At 36.5% G+C, this 14,289-nt stretch overlaps 1 protein-coding gene across 1 annotated transcript; it reads left to right on the top strand.

The window, feature by feature from the left end:
- Positions 1-1,524: 1,524 nt before the first annotated feature.
- On the top strand, positions 1,525-8,498 carry SLC7A13 (solute carrier family 7 member 13). Its single transcript, XM_005517056.2, has 4 exons — positions 1,525-2,322; positions 4,806-4,937; positions 6,575-6,939; positions 7,689-8,498. Exons 1-4 carry the CDS (start codon positions 1,599-1,601, stop codon positions 7,932-7,934), a joined length of 1,467 nt encoding a protein of 488 aa, XP_005517113.1. The 5' UTR covers positions 1,525-1,598; the 3' UTR covers positions 7,935-8,498.
- The last annotated feature ends 5,791 nt before the right edge of the window (positions 8,499-14,289 follow it).

Below are 14,289 nucleotides of genomic sequence, written 5' to 3' on the forward strand. Positions count from 1 at the left end.
CATTTGAAACATGTAATTATGAATTTCCTGATCATGAATACCAGAGAATTAATATTTTAATTGTTATTAATTATAAAGAATGCATGGTAAATACATACTACAATTCATGAAATCAATCAATACAATTTAAAATGTATGCAAGTTTTAGTTAGTAGAGATGTGTTTCTTGTACAACCAAAAGTTTTGTAGTCTGCAAGGTGAAAGTATTCAGTGAGTACTGCAGGGATTTGGGGAAAATGGAAGAATTTTCTTATGGTTGTAAGCTACTCTGAAGCTGTAGATTCTGTCACCGACCATGCTGCAAAGCTTCTGTGTGGTGAAGGAAAACCCACTTTAAGTTATTGAAATAATTAATAAAACAATCTGTGCATATGCCTGTTTTAGCCAAAGTTTTTTTTTTTACATGATGACATATTATATAAACTAACTTTTCGGATGTGTTTATTTTGTATTTGTGTGAAAATCCTGCTGTTCAGGCCTGTTTCTTTCAAGTTGGCCCCTATAAAGACATTAGTTTTGTTCACTGCACTGCTGAGCTTTGACCTGCAGGACAAAACTGGTTCTGCAACTTGACAGACAAAAAGTAAGAACTTCACAGTTAGGAGTTTGGGCACTAACATAACCCTTAGGGTCCATGCTGTGCTCCTTTTCAGTTAGTTTTCTTCTTTCTGCCCAATTTTCCCTACATCTTTTAAAAAGAATAATTGCATTTTTTTTTTTGTACAAAATTCATTGGTTTATTATATATCCACATCTGATTGAAGAGAAGCTCCTAACACAAAATACACCACAGATTGATAAATATGTAGAAAAATCAGCAGTGGGAACTTTCATCCTTCCTCTTTCTGTTCCATAGCCCACGTGCAGAACTGAAAATTATGATACAGCTTCTTTCCCTCACAGCAGTGTCTGAAGATTAATGCCATTTTAGGATGTGTGTGAGTACTGGTCTAACAATGAGTGCTCAGGAAAAAACTGTGAATAAAGGTGTTAATTTTCTTTTTAGAGCAGTGTTTAATGAATGAAGTATAAACAAGCTCCAATATACCAGTGACTGATGAGATTTTGGCAAAACATACTGGTGATCACAGGTTATCACTGTCCATTTTCAATATGGATGGTGGAAAAATAGTGCCAGGCTGTTCGTCTAATGTCAGTTGTCACTGTCAATAATATACAGAAGATTGATTTCTTTCCTCTTGCTGCCATATTCTTCCTCTCCCTGGGGTTGATGTAGAAGTCACATTTACTCACATCTGTGGCTGTCTCTGAAAATGTCCATAAAACAAAGTGAAATCTGTTGATGAAAATCATCTGAGAAATGAGGACTTGTGCATTTTTTTTATGTTGTTTTCTTTTAAAATACCCGAAGACCTTAATAATTTCTGAAGTACATATTAAACCAACATGTACATGATTTGCCAGTGTTTCTTGAAGTATTTGGTTAATTATCTTCACATAGGAGGCATCAAAACCCAAAGTATGCTCTCTTTTCTGAATGATTAAGCCAAGCTTCCCATAACATTTCACTAGCAAGTAGGACTATGACAGACTGCTAGCAACAAAGTGAAATCTGCTGTGAAAAAAACCAGGAAAAAATGGGAAAAGGAGAAAACAATGACCCCAAAGATGTGCAAAGAAAAGAAAAAGCCAAGATACAACTCAAAAGAAGTATAGGTTATTTTGATGGGGTAAGTTTTATTATAGGATCAATTGTTGGAGCAGGGATCTTTGTGTCTCCCACAGGGGTGTTAAAACATTCCTTACTCAATGTTGGCGTTGCACTAATGATCTGGACTGCATCTGGGCTTGTTTCTCTGATGGGTGCCCTCTGCTATGCGGAGCTGGGAACTGCTCTGCCCTTCTCTGGAGGAGAATACAGCCATATTAAAAGAGGCCTTGGATCCATACCCGCCTTTGTGTTTATCTGGACATCAACATTTACCAAGCCAGCATCAAATGCTGCTCGAGCCTTGCTGTTTGCTGAATATGCCACACAGCCTTTCTATGGCGTTTGTCCTACACCAGACTTGCTGAAGAAGTGCTTGGCCTTGGCCGTTCTTTGGTCCCTGGGGATTTTGAATGGCCTCAGCGTCAAAATGGCTGCGTGGGTGCAGGCAATTTTCACTCTGCTGAAGATGATGGCCTTGTCTGTGATTGCTGTTGGTGGCATAGTTCTGCTTGTTGCCAGGCAAAAGGAGACTCTAGCCAGGTTTGAGGACATGTTCAGCTCAGAGATCCCCAACGCCTCACAGGTTGCCGAAGCCTTCTTCCAAGGGCTATACGCGTACGGCGGCTGGTGGTCCCTCAACTACATGGCAGGTATTCTGCTCCTCTTCAGATTTGGTTCTGCAGTTCTCCTTGTGTTCCTCAGCTTGTTTTAGGAGAACTTGTCTTTGCTTCAAGACCACAGGGTCCTTCACGTTTTACATGAGTGTTTGTTGGGGCTGGTAGAAGAGGTGTTGTTCCTTTCTAGGGAAAATTCCTATTTTTTAAATTTTTAAATTTTTGTGCAGAATGAAGCTGACATTTCCAGGGAAGTACAATAGAAATCATAATAGTTAATTTTAAATCTCATGCATAAACAGAATTTTTCATACCTTAAAAATTTGCATTTTGTCTTTCTCTGTGTCTGTGTATTTTTAGGAAAGTATTAAGATATCCATGCCAATCTATGTGTCCATAGATAATTTCTATTTAAATATCTATGCCTTATCTGAGGTTATGCAGCTAGTCTGAACATGGACAAAGTAATTTTGAGTTTTGTTAGAATGTAGAAATTTTATGGGATATATTTTCCTGTGAAAATAGACTTTTAAAGACTATTTGAAGGTAAAGAGAGGTCTATGGAAGGTGGTATACATTTTTTCATAGAACTTGTACTCAATTTTATCATTCAAAAGGTTTTTTAATATCTATTTACTTCCCTATTCTGTATCTGCTGACGTGTGGCAGTAATAAATGAGCATTTTTTCTTGAAAGTTACAGAGATGATGTTCATAATGATAGTTATTCACATCACAAGTTAAATCAATATAGGTTTATAGTATCATCAGATTCATGGAATTACATTGTAAGCAAGTGGATATTGCTGTCATATCTTTAACCGTTTGTATCCATTAACCTCTATCATGTAAAATATTAAATAAACTGAATGTGTTAAATACATACCACAAAGTTCAGTGGTGAGGATAATGTGAAAATTTGGTTAATGTTTAAAAACCTGTCTGTTGTCTTTATAATCCAGGTCCTCCAGCTTTAAAAATAGGCTGCAATTTAAACAAAAAAAAAAAATCATATAAATCAGGAAAGTATGGTTTTGAAACTTTAGGGATTCCTTAAGGGCAAGCACTTGGTTTTGTAAGCCTGAGAAAATACAAGATTTATGGTAAAATACTGATTTATTCTGGTCAGTTAGGAGTACTGATAAAGGCCATACACTTTTGGGCAGCACTGCTGTTTAGACAGATGTAACCTATGCAATAATTCTGAACCGAACTGGGTTTCCTATTCTTCAACAATAACTTCATTTCTGTGAGCTTCAGCTGATGGACCAGGTGCCAGCTGGCTGGCAAGACAGTAACAGGCAACAAAACGAATGGAAAGATAAATTTAAATTGGCAATTTTGGTGATTATCCTTTTCTGAGCTCAGAATTACTAAGTGTATTTCTTACATCTGAAATAAATCCCGAATTCTCTGATAGTATCTGAATTCCACTCTTGTGGTCCTTCAGTCTTGTCTCTGTGCACTACAGCCAGCACAGAGATCATGGCTCAAGGCTGGTGTCCTGAGCAGAAGATAGAATTCAAATGTGAAGGAGGAAACAGATTTCTGTCTCCTAAAAAGAATTTAAATAAGCTCCACATTTGACATTTCACTTCTTCCCCATTATCAGTTATTTTCTGGTAAAAGTCAGGAAATTGTAAATGCTGAGGGAAGTGGGAAGTTGAGAGGGAACAAGAGGAAGGAGTGAAAAAGATGGAAAAGAGCCTTTTTGACTGACATGAGAGTGATTTGGTTTAAGCTTCCGGAAACCAGCTCCATCTTTTGCTGGGACTATGACATGCCCAGGAATGTGTGCTAGTGCCCGAGTTATTCATCTGCAAAATTTTGGGGTTTTTTTTGTATTTTGTTTGGTAAGAGTAGTTCTAAGCTATCAGGCTTAGCACTAAACTGTTTTTCTCCACCATCTTTGTCCTGGAAAAGATAATAATCATCAGAATCCATCTGGGAATGGCCCCCTTTTAAAGCCACTGCATTATTTCTCTTATGTCTATACTTTCAGTCTTTTCTGTTACTTCTATATTTCTTGATATAAGAGCAAAGAGAAAGGTTTTGAGTAGTAACAGGCAAATAGGCTCAGTAAGTTTCAGATCAGGATTTGTGAGGTGATATAAGAATAAATAATGTGATTTCAGAGTTTCATGTTTAAGCTTGTGATTGTCAAGTAAGGCTACTTGAAAATTTCCTACCAAATCACTTTTCTAATGTAAGTCAAGTATGTAATTAATCAATTCAAAAGGAAATTATCACTCCTTTTGTAATTTTTTTAATCAATCAGCCCTCCTTCCAAAATAGTTAAAAAATAGCTAAATAAAAAGAAATTGTTTAGGAATCTTTGATATTTACCTGTTTGAGAACCACTGTAAGACTTCATAAGCAGAGAATTTAGCAGCCATGATTAGGGATTGGGGCAGGACTTTGGTATCAGTCTTGTCAAATTCTGAACACCTTCACCACTGAAAAACACTTGCAGAAGCTACACTGCTTGCTTCATTTGTTGTTTTAAATTGTATTTTTCAGAGGAGATGAAAAACCCCAGCAGAAATATTCCATTAACTGTGATGACAGCTGTTCCTGCAGTAATTGTTTTTTATTTACTAGTGAACATCTCATATCTGACTGTCCTCACACCTAAGGAAATTGTCTCCTCAGGTATGTATTTAATATTTTTTAATGAAAAAGACTGACCCATTGACATATCCATCTGACATCAATACCTACTGCTCACCTAACTTCACAGTCCAGAAATTTGGGTTAATTTTCTTTTAACAGAAAATTCTTGAATTTTACTTTTTGGATGAATGCAGGCAGATTGTTGAAATTGTTGGCTTTTCCCTACACTGTCAAAAAAGAGATCAGAAGTGTATTAAAACCTGGAAAATAAGGTGAAAGTCAGGCCCCAAGTGTAGAGATTATCTTTGTTTTCCAGTAGTTTTAATCCTATCTCCTCCTTCTTTCCCTAAATGGCTTTCAGACTAAAGCTATTATTCTTTAGGAGATGGACAAATCTATCATGTTCAGGAGAATAGAAAAGACTATGGACACAAAAATGTAGTCATTTTGGGTGTGTATTATTCATGATAAATATTGTGATTTCTTAGAAGAGCCTATACAGAATTCCAGTGTATGTCATGCCTGTCTCAGAACCTGTACCAATAAGCGGGCCATGAAAAGCTCCAAAGGGAACTGTATTTCTTCTCGATTGTCCAAGCAGCACATTTTAAATCCCACTGTAATGAGACCTTGCCTACAGGCCTGACAAAAGGCATACCTCATTTGGATGAATCAATCATTTTTTTCCTATGAAAAAAGCTCACTAATATAGATGAGAACAGTGCACCTGTCACTCAGTAACCTCATATTATCGGTCAGCCAGTGTCATGCTGTCTGCTGGGAGAGATGGATCATTTGCATGCTACAATGAAGAAGGCAGTATCCATGAATAGCAGCTGCCAGCTGGCATGACTAGCTTCATGCATACTAGGGCAACTGTGTTTATCTATGCCAGCTGAGAAGATAACCTTAAAATTATAGCACTTTTTCAAACATTGCTTGTTCTTGTTCCTTCACTATGTGTGGTTTGTTGGTTTTTTTTTTTTTGTGGTGTTTTTTTTTTGTTTGTTTTTTGAGGCGGGAGGCACTGTTTTCCCCATCTCTAATAACTTCCTATGCTTCACAGGACACTGTAAGACCTGTGTTCCTCATGGCATTTGGTTATAGACCCACTAAATATTGTCCTCACTATAATAACAGCTATAGCTAATTTCCAAGCAAAATTGAATATCTATTGTTTAGAAACAAACTTTCACATTTTCCATTTCCACCCAAAGCAAAATATCATTAATAGCACATTTGTTGTCCCATCTCTGAAAGTAAGTGTGCTCCCGTTGGCAGTTTCCTGTAGCAGCAGATTGTGTCATCACCGTGGTGATGCCAGGGACTGAGGAGTTAATTTTCTTTCCTTTCCCAGGTGTGTGTGTTTGTGATGAGGGATGTGAGATGCTGCTCACTCCTGCTGGGCAGTCTATGACTGTAGTATTGGCCCCGGCAGGTTTCCCTGGCTTGCTCTGGCAGGCAGCACTCCTTCTTGCTGTTATCCTCCCCAGAAGTGTTTAGCTCCTGAATGAAAAACCCTTAGGACTGGATTAGTGTTTGACTACTGCAATGAAAAAGTAGGCATTGCTGGTAAATAATAGGTGTTTCTTGTATTTTAAGTCTTACTCCTGTTGAGTCTGTCAGCTATTCAGAACATGGTACTTGAACTACACTAATTCTTTGCTTTCTTGCAGTTGCTGTGGCAGTCACTTGGGCCGATCGAGTGATCCCCTCTGTTGCCTGGATCATTCCTCTCTCTGTTGCTGTCTCAATATTTGGTGCCCTCAACAGCAGCATGTTCACACTCGGTCGATTAAGCTATGCTGGAAGTCAGTCAGGACATTTACCTCTTTTAATATCCATGCTTAATGTCCACTCCTGTACTCCAGCACCAGCCATGATTTTTTCAACCATCATTGCATCCATTTTTATCATCCCCTCTGACCTTATTATGTTAACAAATTACTTTGGATTTTCTTCCTGGCTTATGACTGGATTGACTTGTGCAAGCCTGATTGTACTTCGATACCGGGAACCTCATCTACATCGACCATACAAAGTAAATGGGTCTAAGTTACAAAATATTTTTATAGATTTTTTTTTTGAGTCACGGGTAGCATGGAAAAGTTACAGAACAAGTGCAAATCAAAAGTGGATAGTCACAAAAATACAAATAATAATCACAATGCTTAGAGTCTTGAAAATTTTGCTTCACTGTAAAAAGAACAGAAACTGGTCTCTGCCCCAGAGAACTTACACTTGAAAACAGGGGATGGTTCTTTGCAGAATGGGGGATATGTGCAAACAATGTGGAGCCATACCAGTGTGAAGCAGTAACAAGAACACTATAGATAGGACCCATTGCCATTCACAGTTAATTCAGCTTTGATCTGCTCTCATCTTCCCTGACACAATCACAAGCCTTAAGGATAGGCTGAATTTCCTCTTACTCCAGCAGTCATAAAGCTGGAGTAGAAATGTATGCTTATTGTGAAGGCTTCTAGGCAGTCAGCCCTGAGTGACTCATAGGAACCCACAATATCATATGTGAACAAATGCATTTCCAGTACTGCCTGTCTCTGCCCCTTGACAACAGAAGGAGCCTAAACAAGTATTTTTGAAAATAATATTAATTGCCTCTCTTATAGGCAATTTGAGTCAGATGACTCTTGTCCTGGGTGAATTTATAGCAGCATGAGAAATGGTACTCTACTGTGGCAAAGAACACATTGTTACTCTTATGAATGAGGCATAAAATCACAGCTGATTAATTTATTTCCTAAACCACTTTTTTTCTTTCTCTTACAGGTGTTTTTACCAATTCCATTTATGATGGTGGCGATGTCTTTCTTCCTAGTTCTAGCTCCCATAGTCTGGTCTCCAAACCTGCAATATGTTTATGGTTTCCTGTTTATGCTTGGAAGTCTTATTGTTTATCTGCCTTTTATACATTTTAAATTGCGTTTTGCATTTCTTGATAAAATTACTTGCCACTTACAGCTCCTGTTAGAGGTCTGTCCTGCTGATGGATCTGCTGAGGGCAAATGTGAATAATGGCAGATATTTAATCTCAGCACAGATAAGAGCCAGCAGAGGATTTGGTTTAACTGAGACTGTAACAGTACAATTTAGATATTGGTGTGATATATAGGTGTGCATGCATGCATATACAGATATAGATGTATACACATATATTGCAAACATGCACATATATGTATGTATAGGCACGGAATCACAGAATCACAGAATGAACTAGGTTGGAAAAGACCTTTGAGACAATCAAGTCCAGCCTATGACCTAACACCTCCTCATCAACTAAACTATGGCATAGGCATAGTAAGTTAATATGTATATATGTTTGTTTTTGTTTGTATAAATACATAATTGTATACTTATAATAATTTAATAGGTGCAAAGGATATCTCGTAAACTGGCAAAATCTGTAAAATGCTCTCTCTTGATCCTGAAAACACAGTTAAAAGTTGTGTAAAGTCTTGCAATTATAGAAATAAGACTCAATCACAGCAAAAGTAATTATCAGTATTATACAATAATCAAATAAATACCTAATGGCATCATTATAAAAATACATTTTCATGCTTTGAACTAAATTGTCTGGATTATTCTTAGTTTGCAGTTTAGCTCATTGATTAGAACTTCTGGTTTTAAAGACTTTATATTTCTTTTCATATGCTACCTTTTTTGGCATTAATTTATTTCTAATAAAAGCCTTTGAAGAATATCATAAAGTTGACTGAGATCTTTTTAAATCCCAAGAAAACTGGACATGGCATATCTTAGCTATTTTAGAACAACACATACAAATTCAAGGTGAAATCTTACAATGCATCAAGTAAAACAATAAGAATTATTTATCCTTTTCATAACAAAAATAAAAGCTAAAGACATGTAGATTCCTTTACTAAATCATTTACATCTTGGCATTAATATTACTTTATTCCTTGCTTTCTTTTTAGTGTTATTGAGAAGTAAGAACTTTTTTAGGCCTCCTCCCATCCATTATTATTTTGTTTATGAAAGCAAGATAAATTAATTCTTTTTTCTTCTGATAATTGGGCCATATAAAGTTCACAGAATATGTAATCTTAAAAGCAAATATAAAGTACATAAAAACATCATGTATCAACGTGATTAAAAATATATGCTGCTATTTTTATAATTACAATAGAATTACAAATATAAAGTGATTTTCCAAATCTGGCAGTGAAAGATCAACAACACAACCAGTAGATGTCCCCAGCTGAACATCACTCTTACACCGTGATCTCTGGTTTGATGGATGTTGTATTGGAGAAACTGTCTTAGAGGGCATTGTATTATAACACAGTAGAATGAAAAAAATCTTGCTAGAATACTCGATTCACTGATGTATAAACATTTTAGAGATTGGGATGATAGATAAAGAATTCTTCATAGCTGCCCAAAATCTAGGATGGCCATCAATAAAACCAGGAATCAACCGAAGGTTTAAGAGGATTTGACTTTGCACTGGAATAAGCCCCCAAAGGAAAACAAATACATGAAGCAAGTGGCTTTTCTCAAGGTGATAATGCACACAGAAAGAAAATGTGAAGAAAAATTATACCTTTTAAAATGCTGTATGAAGTAAAGTTCATACAAGTGAGGACTGAAGTGTATACAGCTGAGCTGGAGGCTGCATCCTGCTGAACACAAGAAAGGAATCAGTGTTTAATTTCACTTAATAGTGTTATTGGAAAAACATTTCTCTTGCTATTTCAATTAAAAAAATCATGAGTCTCATCAACATTGCAGAGGAGTTATATTTTAAGAACTGAATTGTAAAAGTAAGAAATGATTTTACTGTGACCAAAGGATCCATTGGTGATTTGTAAATGCAAGTGTGGCAGTGCCACAGATTTTCAATTGAACTTTCAAGAAATTTATTTAAATCTATATTTTAACATATAAAAAAGTGGAAATTATAAGGAAAAAAAGTTTTTGTAGCAATAATACCGTGTTGTAGACCAGATGATTAGGAAAAGCAAGCATCGGGGAAATTGCTCAATTGTGCGTGTTATTTCCATGTAATCTCCTCTCAGTGTGTCAACTATCTATTTAATTCATAATGAGTTGGGTACCTACTGATACCATATGTCAGGGTATGTATGGGTAATTGGAGCATGTATTTGTTAGTAATAGAAACTCCAAATACAGAGGCTTAGCAGTTCCAACCAGTCAGGGAACTCAAAAGTCCCAATGAAATGTAATATGGAATAAATTGCATGTATATATCTTTCTGGAATGTGAACTAGATAGTTTATATTTTAACAAAAATCTAGGAAATGGCACATAAACATACAAGAGTATAAAATTTAGAATAGGTCAGAATTAAAAATGTCCATGCAAGCTTAAGCCCCTCTACAAAGTCACCTTTCAATAGCCTTGCATTATCAGATCATAAACTGTTCTTTCTATATACCCTTACCTCATTTATTGGAATGAATAGATGGTGCCAAATAATTCACTATTATTTTCTCCCCATTTCAATATGTGAGTGAGCTTGTATTTTGTTTATCTCTCTCTGCTCAAATGCTTGATAGACACTATTGATAGCTTACAGACTTTTCTATGGTGTTCCTCATGACAGCACTTAAGCACTTCACAAAAAACCACTAATTTCTCTTGACTCTCTTGTGCTGTGTCAGTGGTATCATCTTTGCTAGCTGAAACTAAATTAAGCTGATGTGCAGGTTGCACAAGAAGTCTGTTTTGTGATATTCAATTTGCATCAAATACCTGTATGGAGAACCATTGATAGAGATTCAAGTCCAAGTATGTATGTTTCTTTATCTGAAAGGATAGGAGCAGGGCAAAGAGCCAGGGAATTGGTGAACATATATCTTGTATGGCAATTCAGACACTGTATACAGATTTCCATTTCCATTCATCTCAGCTTTTAGATGGAAACAACGGATGTATGGCCAAAAATGCTCACTAACTTTGGATACCTAAGATGGGGTACCATGGAGCTGATTTTTCATAGTAATTACTAAGTTCAGACTGCCTATAATCCCCTGGAAGTAAGTTCCAAGTATACTACAAAAAGGAAAATAGGACAAATTATCCCAGTCACTTTGGTTTGGATGAATAGCTGGTATCCTTTAGCTCAACTTCTGACTAACTGTGGGTAACTGCAATTCCTTTAAGACCTGCAGTCTACTAAATGTTAAATTACAACTGTGAGATTTTAAAATTCCACAAATCAAATGGGAGGATTTAAAATTTGTTATAGAAAATGAGGTAAACAGAATTAATTGCAAGTTTGAAAAATTATTATTTAAATTATTCCAGTATGGCCATGGAATTTTATAGAAAAAGAGCAATATGTATTCTTCTGGGCAATACTCAATTTCCTAAATCCAGCAACTGTTCTGCGAGTGCTACATCATTCACTATATCAAATTCCTCTTCTACAGCAAATGAGGGATTGCCTGCCTCATATTTAGCATCTTCAAGACAAATGTTGACTTATTCCCAGATCTGAGAGAGACAGGATTTCATGAAAAAGAATGCTCTCAGTAAATGACCCCCATTGAAAACGGACTCACACAGAGGAGCTAAATTAGCATTATAGAAGCAATCCCAGATATGGTATTGCTCATCCCCTGAATATGAGTCACTGATGTTCTCTTAATGCAGACTTTCTTTTGCCTGAGTGTTTTAGAATCCTATATCACAAAGAAGCAAATACACTATTAAATTTATAGATTTTTTATTGTTTCTGGCTCATTCCGCATCTCCAAGCAGTGAGCATAAAGGAATAGAATTCAAATTCATAACTCATGTTAGCTACTCTGGCCAAGAGCAATTCAATATTTTAACATTATGGCTTGTTTCAGTTGGTTTCAGCTGCTTTCCTACTTGAATATATCTCAGAAAATGTTATACAGGAGTGTGACTGTTTTATTACTGGACTATATCAGACATTTATTTAATTTTTTATTTTTTTTATCTTTGGCTTCATAATTCTTTTATGCAACATACTTGCATGTTTCAGAATTTCAACCTTACAACAAGTAAAGATAGAATGTGGATAATCTTTTTTCAATACTAGTACTGACTAGTCCATTTTGACATGTAATCTCCCCATCTGTTTTTCTAGGTTTCTAACACAATGTTTGTATGTATGTCTGCATTACCTTTTAATTTTGTTCTTTATCTCCTTAAAAAGACAATGTAAAACACAAAATTTTTATCAGCCTTACTTTAAAAATTACTTGCAATTATACATCATGCTAGTTCCATGTGTGTTGACTGCTTTACAAAAAAAATTTGCTTTGAGGCAATCCCCAGAATTTGTACAGAAGAGCAAACCCCAGCAATTGTACCAAAGAAAGAAAAACCCCAGAAATTATTTGTTTTACTTCCTTTTTCATAGTTAGGGTTAACTGTGATTCCAATAAAAAGATAATCAGCAAATAATGAGCAGCTGTACATGTTTTTTTTGTTCTCTGATGTGGTGAAATTAGGTTGGAACTTCTGGGTTACGTAGAAAATTACATGGAACTTCTGGTTATGTATGAGGAGCTGCCTGTAGCTGTTAGGCCATGAGCGGTTCAAACCTCCTGACTTCTCTGCTCTTATGTTTGATACAATGCACTGTGGGTATTGCTAAGGCTCCCTACATCTCAGTTTCCACATATGCCAAACCAGAAACAACTGTGTTTTAACAACTAACAGGTTGAAGAGTATTCACTTGTGACCTTCCCTTCTGTATCACAGTTAAAATTTATTCTTGTAATTTTCCTCTGTGACTTACTCCAAGTGACGGAGGATCCTTGGCATTCCCAGTTCTTACTGGCTTGATTTGGAGGGATAAGAGCTGTTAACCTCCTTCAGGATCTTTGAGGCTGTTTCTATTTTTGCTTTGGAATAGGAAATGAAACATTTTTAAATTAGCAGCTTTGGATAAAATGTATCCTACTAGTTTAAAGACACTGTTGTGGGGTTGGACTGTTAATGTTGATTTTCAGTAATTCCTGCTACACAGGGGAAATTTCAGGAGTGCAAAGGAAAGTTAACACGCCAATATTTAAACAGAATAAAAGAAATGAGCCAGGAAATTATAGACTTGTCAGTGTCACATAATTCTTTGGAAAAAGTAATGGAACAGATAACACGAAACTGAATTAATAACGAATTAAAAGTGAGTAGCAGAATTAATGCGAGTTAATTTGTATTTATGGAAAATAATCCTACCAAACCAGTTTCACTTTATATATTCTGTAATGTAGGTTGGGATAAAAGCTGAAGGAAAGGTGATTTTGAGGTCCATCAAAGCTGCAGACTTGATGAAGTAGTTGCACCACTACAAATCAATCTCTTTTGTTTGGCAAATTTAAAAGTGACTAGGATTTTTCATCATGTTGCAAAGCTATTTAAATGAGCCCTATTAGCAAGCTTTGTGCATAATAATTGGCTAGGGATTTTGTCCTTCTTTTGACAACAGAAAAAGATATTTTTCCTGGCAGTAAGAGATAAATGTGTTTAGGCTGAGAATTCCCTATGTGCCGCTACGTATGCCATGGGTCTTTGGTGTGAGGGTGGTGAAGCGCTGGAACAGGCTGCCCAGTGAAATTGTGGATGCTCCATTGTAGGCCAGCTTGGGTGGGCCACTTGATCTAGTGAAAAGTGTCCCTGCTCATGGCAGAGGGTCTGAAATGAAGCGATCTTTAAAGGTTCCCACTGACCAAACAATTCCATGATTCTGTAATTGTGAAGTTCTAAGCTGCAAGTGGGACTTTCTATAGCAGAGTCCCACCAGAGCTAGGCATGGCCAAGCTTGGAACTTTGAAGAGGGGCTGTTGCTGAGCAACCTCACAGCCTTTCTGTAAACATTCCATTACAGTTGGCACATAGGGTCCCTCTCTTTAACTCTGCCTGCATGGGTATGTCCTGTCATTAATGTTAAAGTGCTAACTTAGATAAAATGTGGGCCTTTGTACTTTGCAGCCAAGCTCTTGAATGTGAGGTTTTTTTTGGCAGCAGGTTCTTGTGGTTGTTTAAGACTTCCAGGTCAGAGTATGTCCAGAAGGGTGTATTTGGCAGGTGTTTCATGTGGAAAGAATTTGGGCACAACTAATGTTTAAATTGCCTACTGGTGTCCTCATTTTTGGATTGCTTGTTGCAGAGAGATCATTACACCTGAGCCTCTGTTATGTGTGGGCAGGTTCTTGTGCTCCAAAACAGCCACTTTATGTTTTGACATTCGGTAGATTAAAAGTTGCCTCTAAGTCCATTTTCTTGACATCAGAAGCACCTTCATGTTTAATTAACTTTTCTTTCATGCTTAAAGTTAATTTTCTAATGCCAGGTCAAGTTAAGCCATGGTGGAAAGTTGGATACAAAGTGGTGTGTGTGTCTGTAA

The sequence above is a fragment of the Pseudopodoces humilis genome, chromosome 1 (genome assembly GCF_049639895.1).
Source record: "Pseudopodoces humilis isolate 2021_Gansu_Grassland_sample_001 chromosome 1, ASM4963989v1, whole genome shotgun sequence".
In the NCBI taxonomy this organism is placed as follows: Eukaryota; Metazoa; Chordata; class Aves; order Passeriformes; family Paridae; genus Pseudopodoces; species Pseudopodoces humilis.

Bases quoted from the DNA above. Each gene is read 5' to 3' on its own strand.
- SLC7A13 (XM_005517056.2), top strand. From the start codon at position 1,599: ATGGGAAAAGGAGAAAACAATGACCCCAAAGATGTGCAAAGAAAAGAA. The intron at 2,323-4,805 runs GTATTCTGCTCC...TGTATTTTTCAG, and splicing joins GTCCCTCAACTACATGGCAG to AGGAGATGAAAAACCCCAGC. The intron at 4,938-6,574 runs GTATGTATTTAA...GCTTTCTTGCAG, and splicing joins TAAGGAAATTGTCTCCTCAG to TTGCTGTGGCAGTCACTTGG.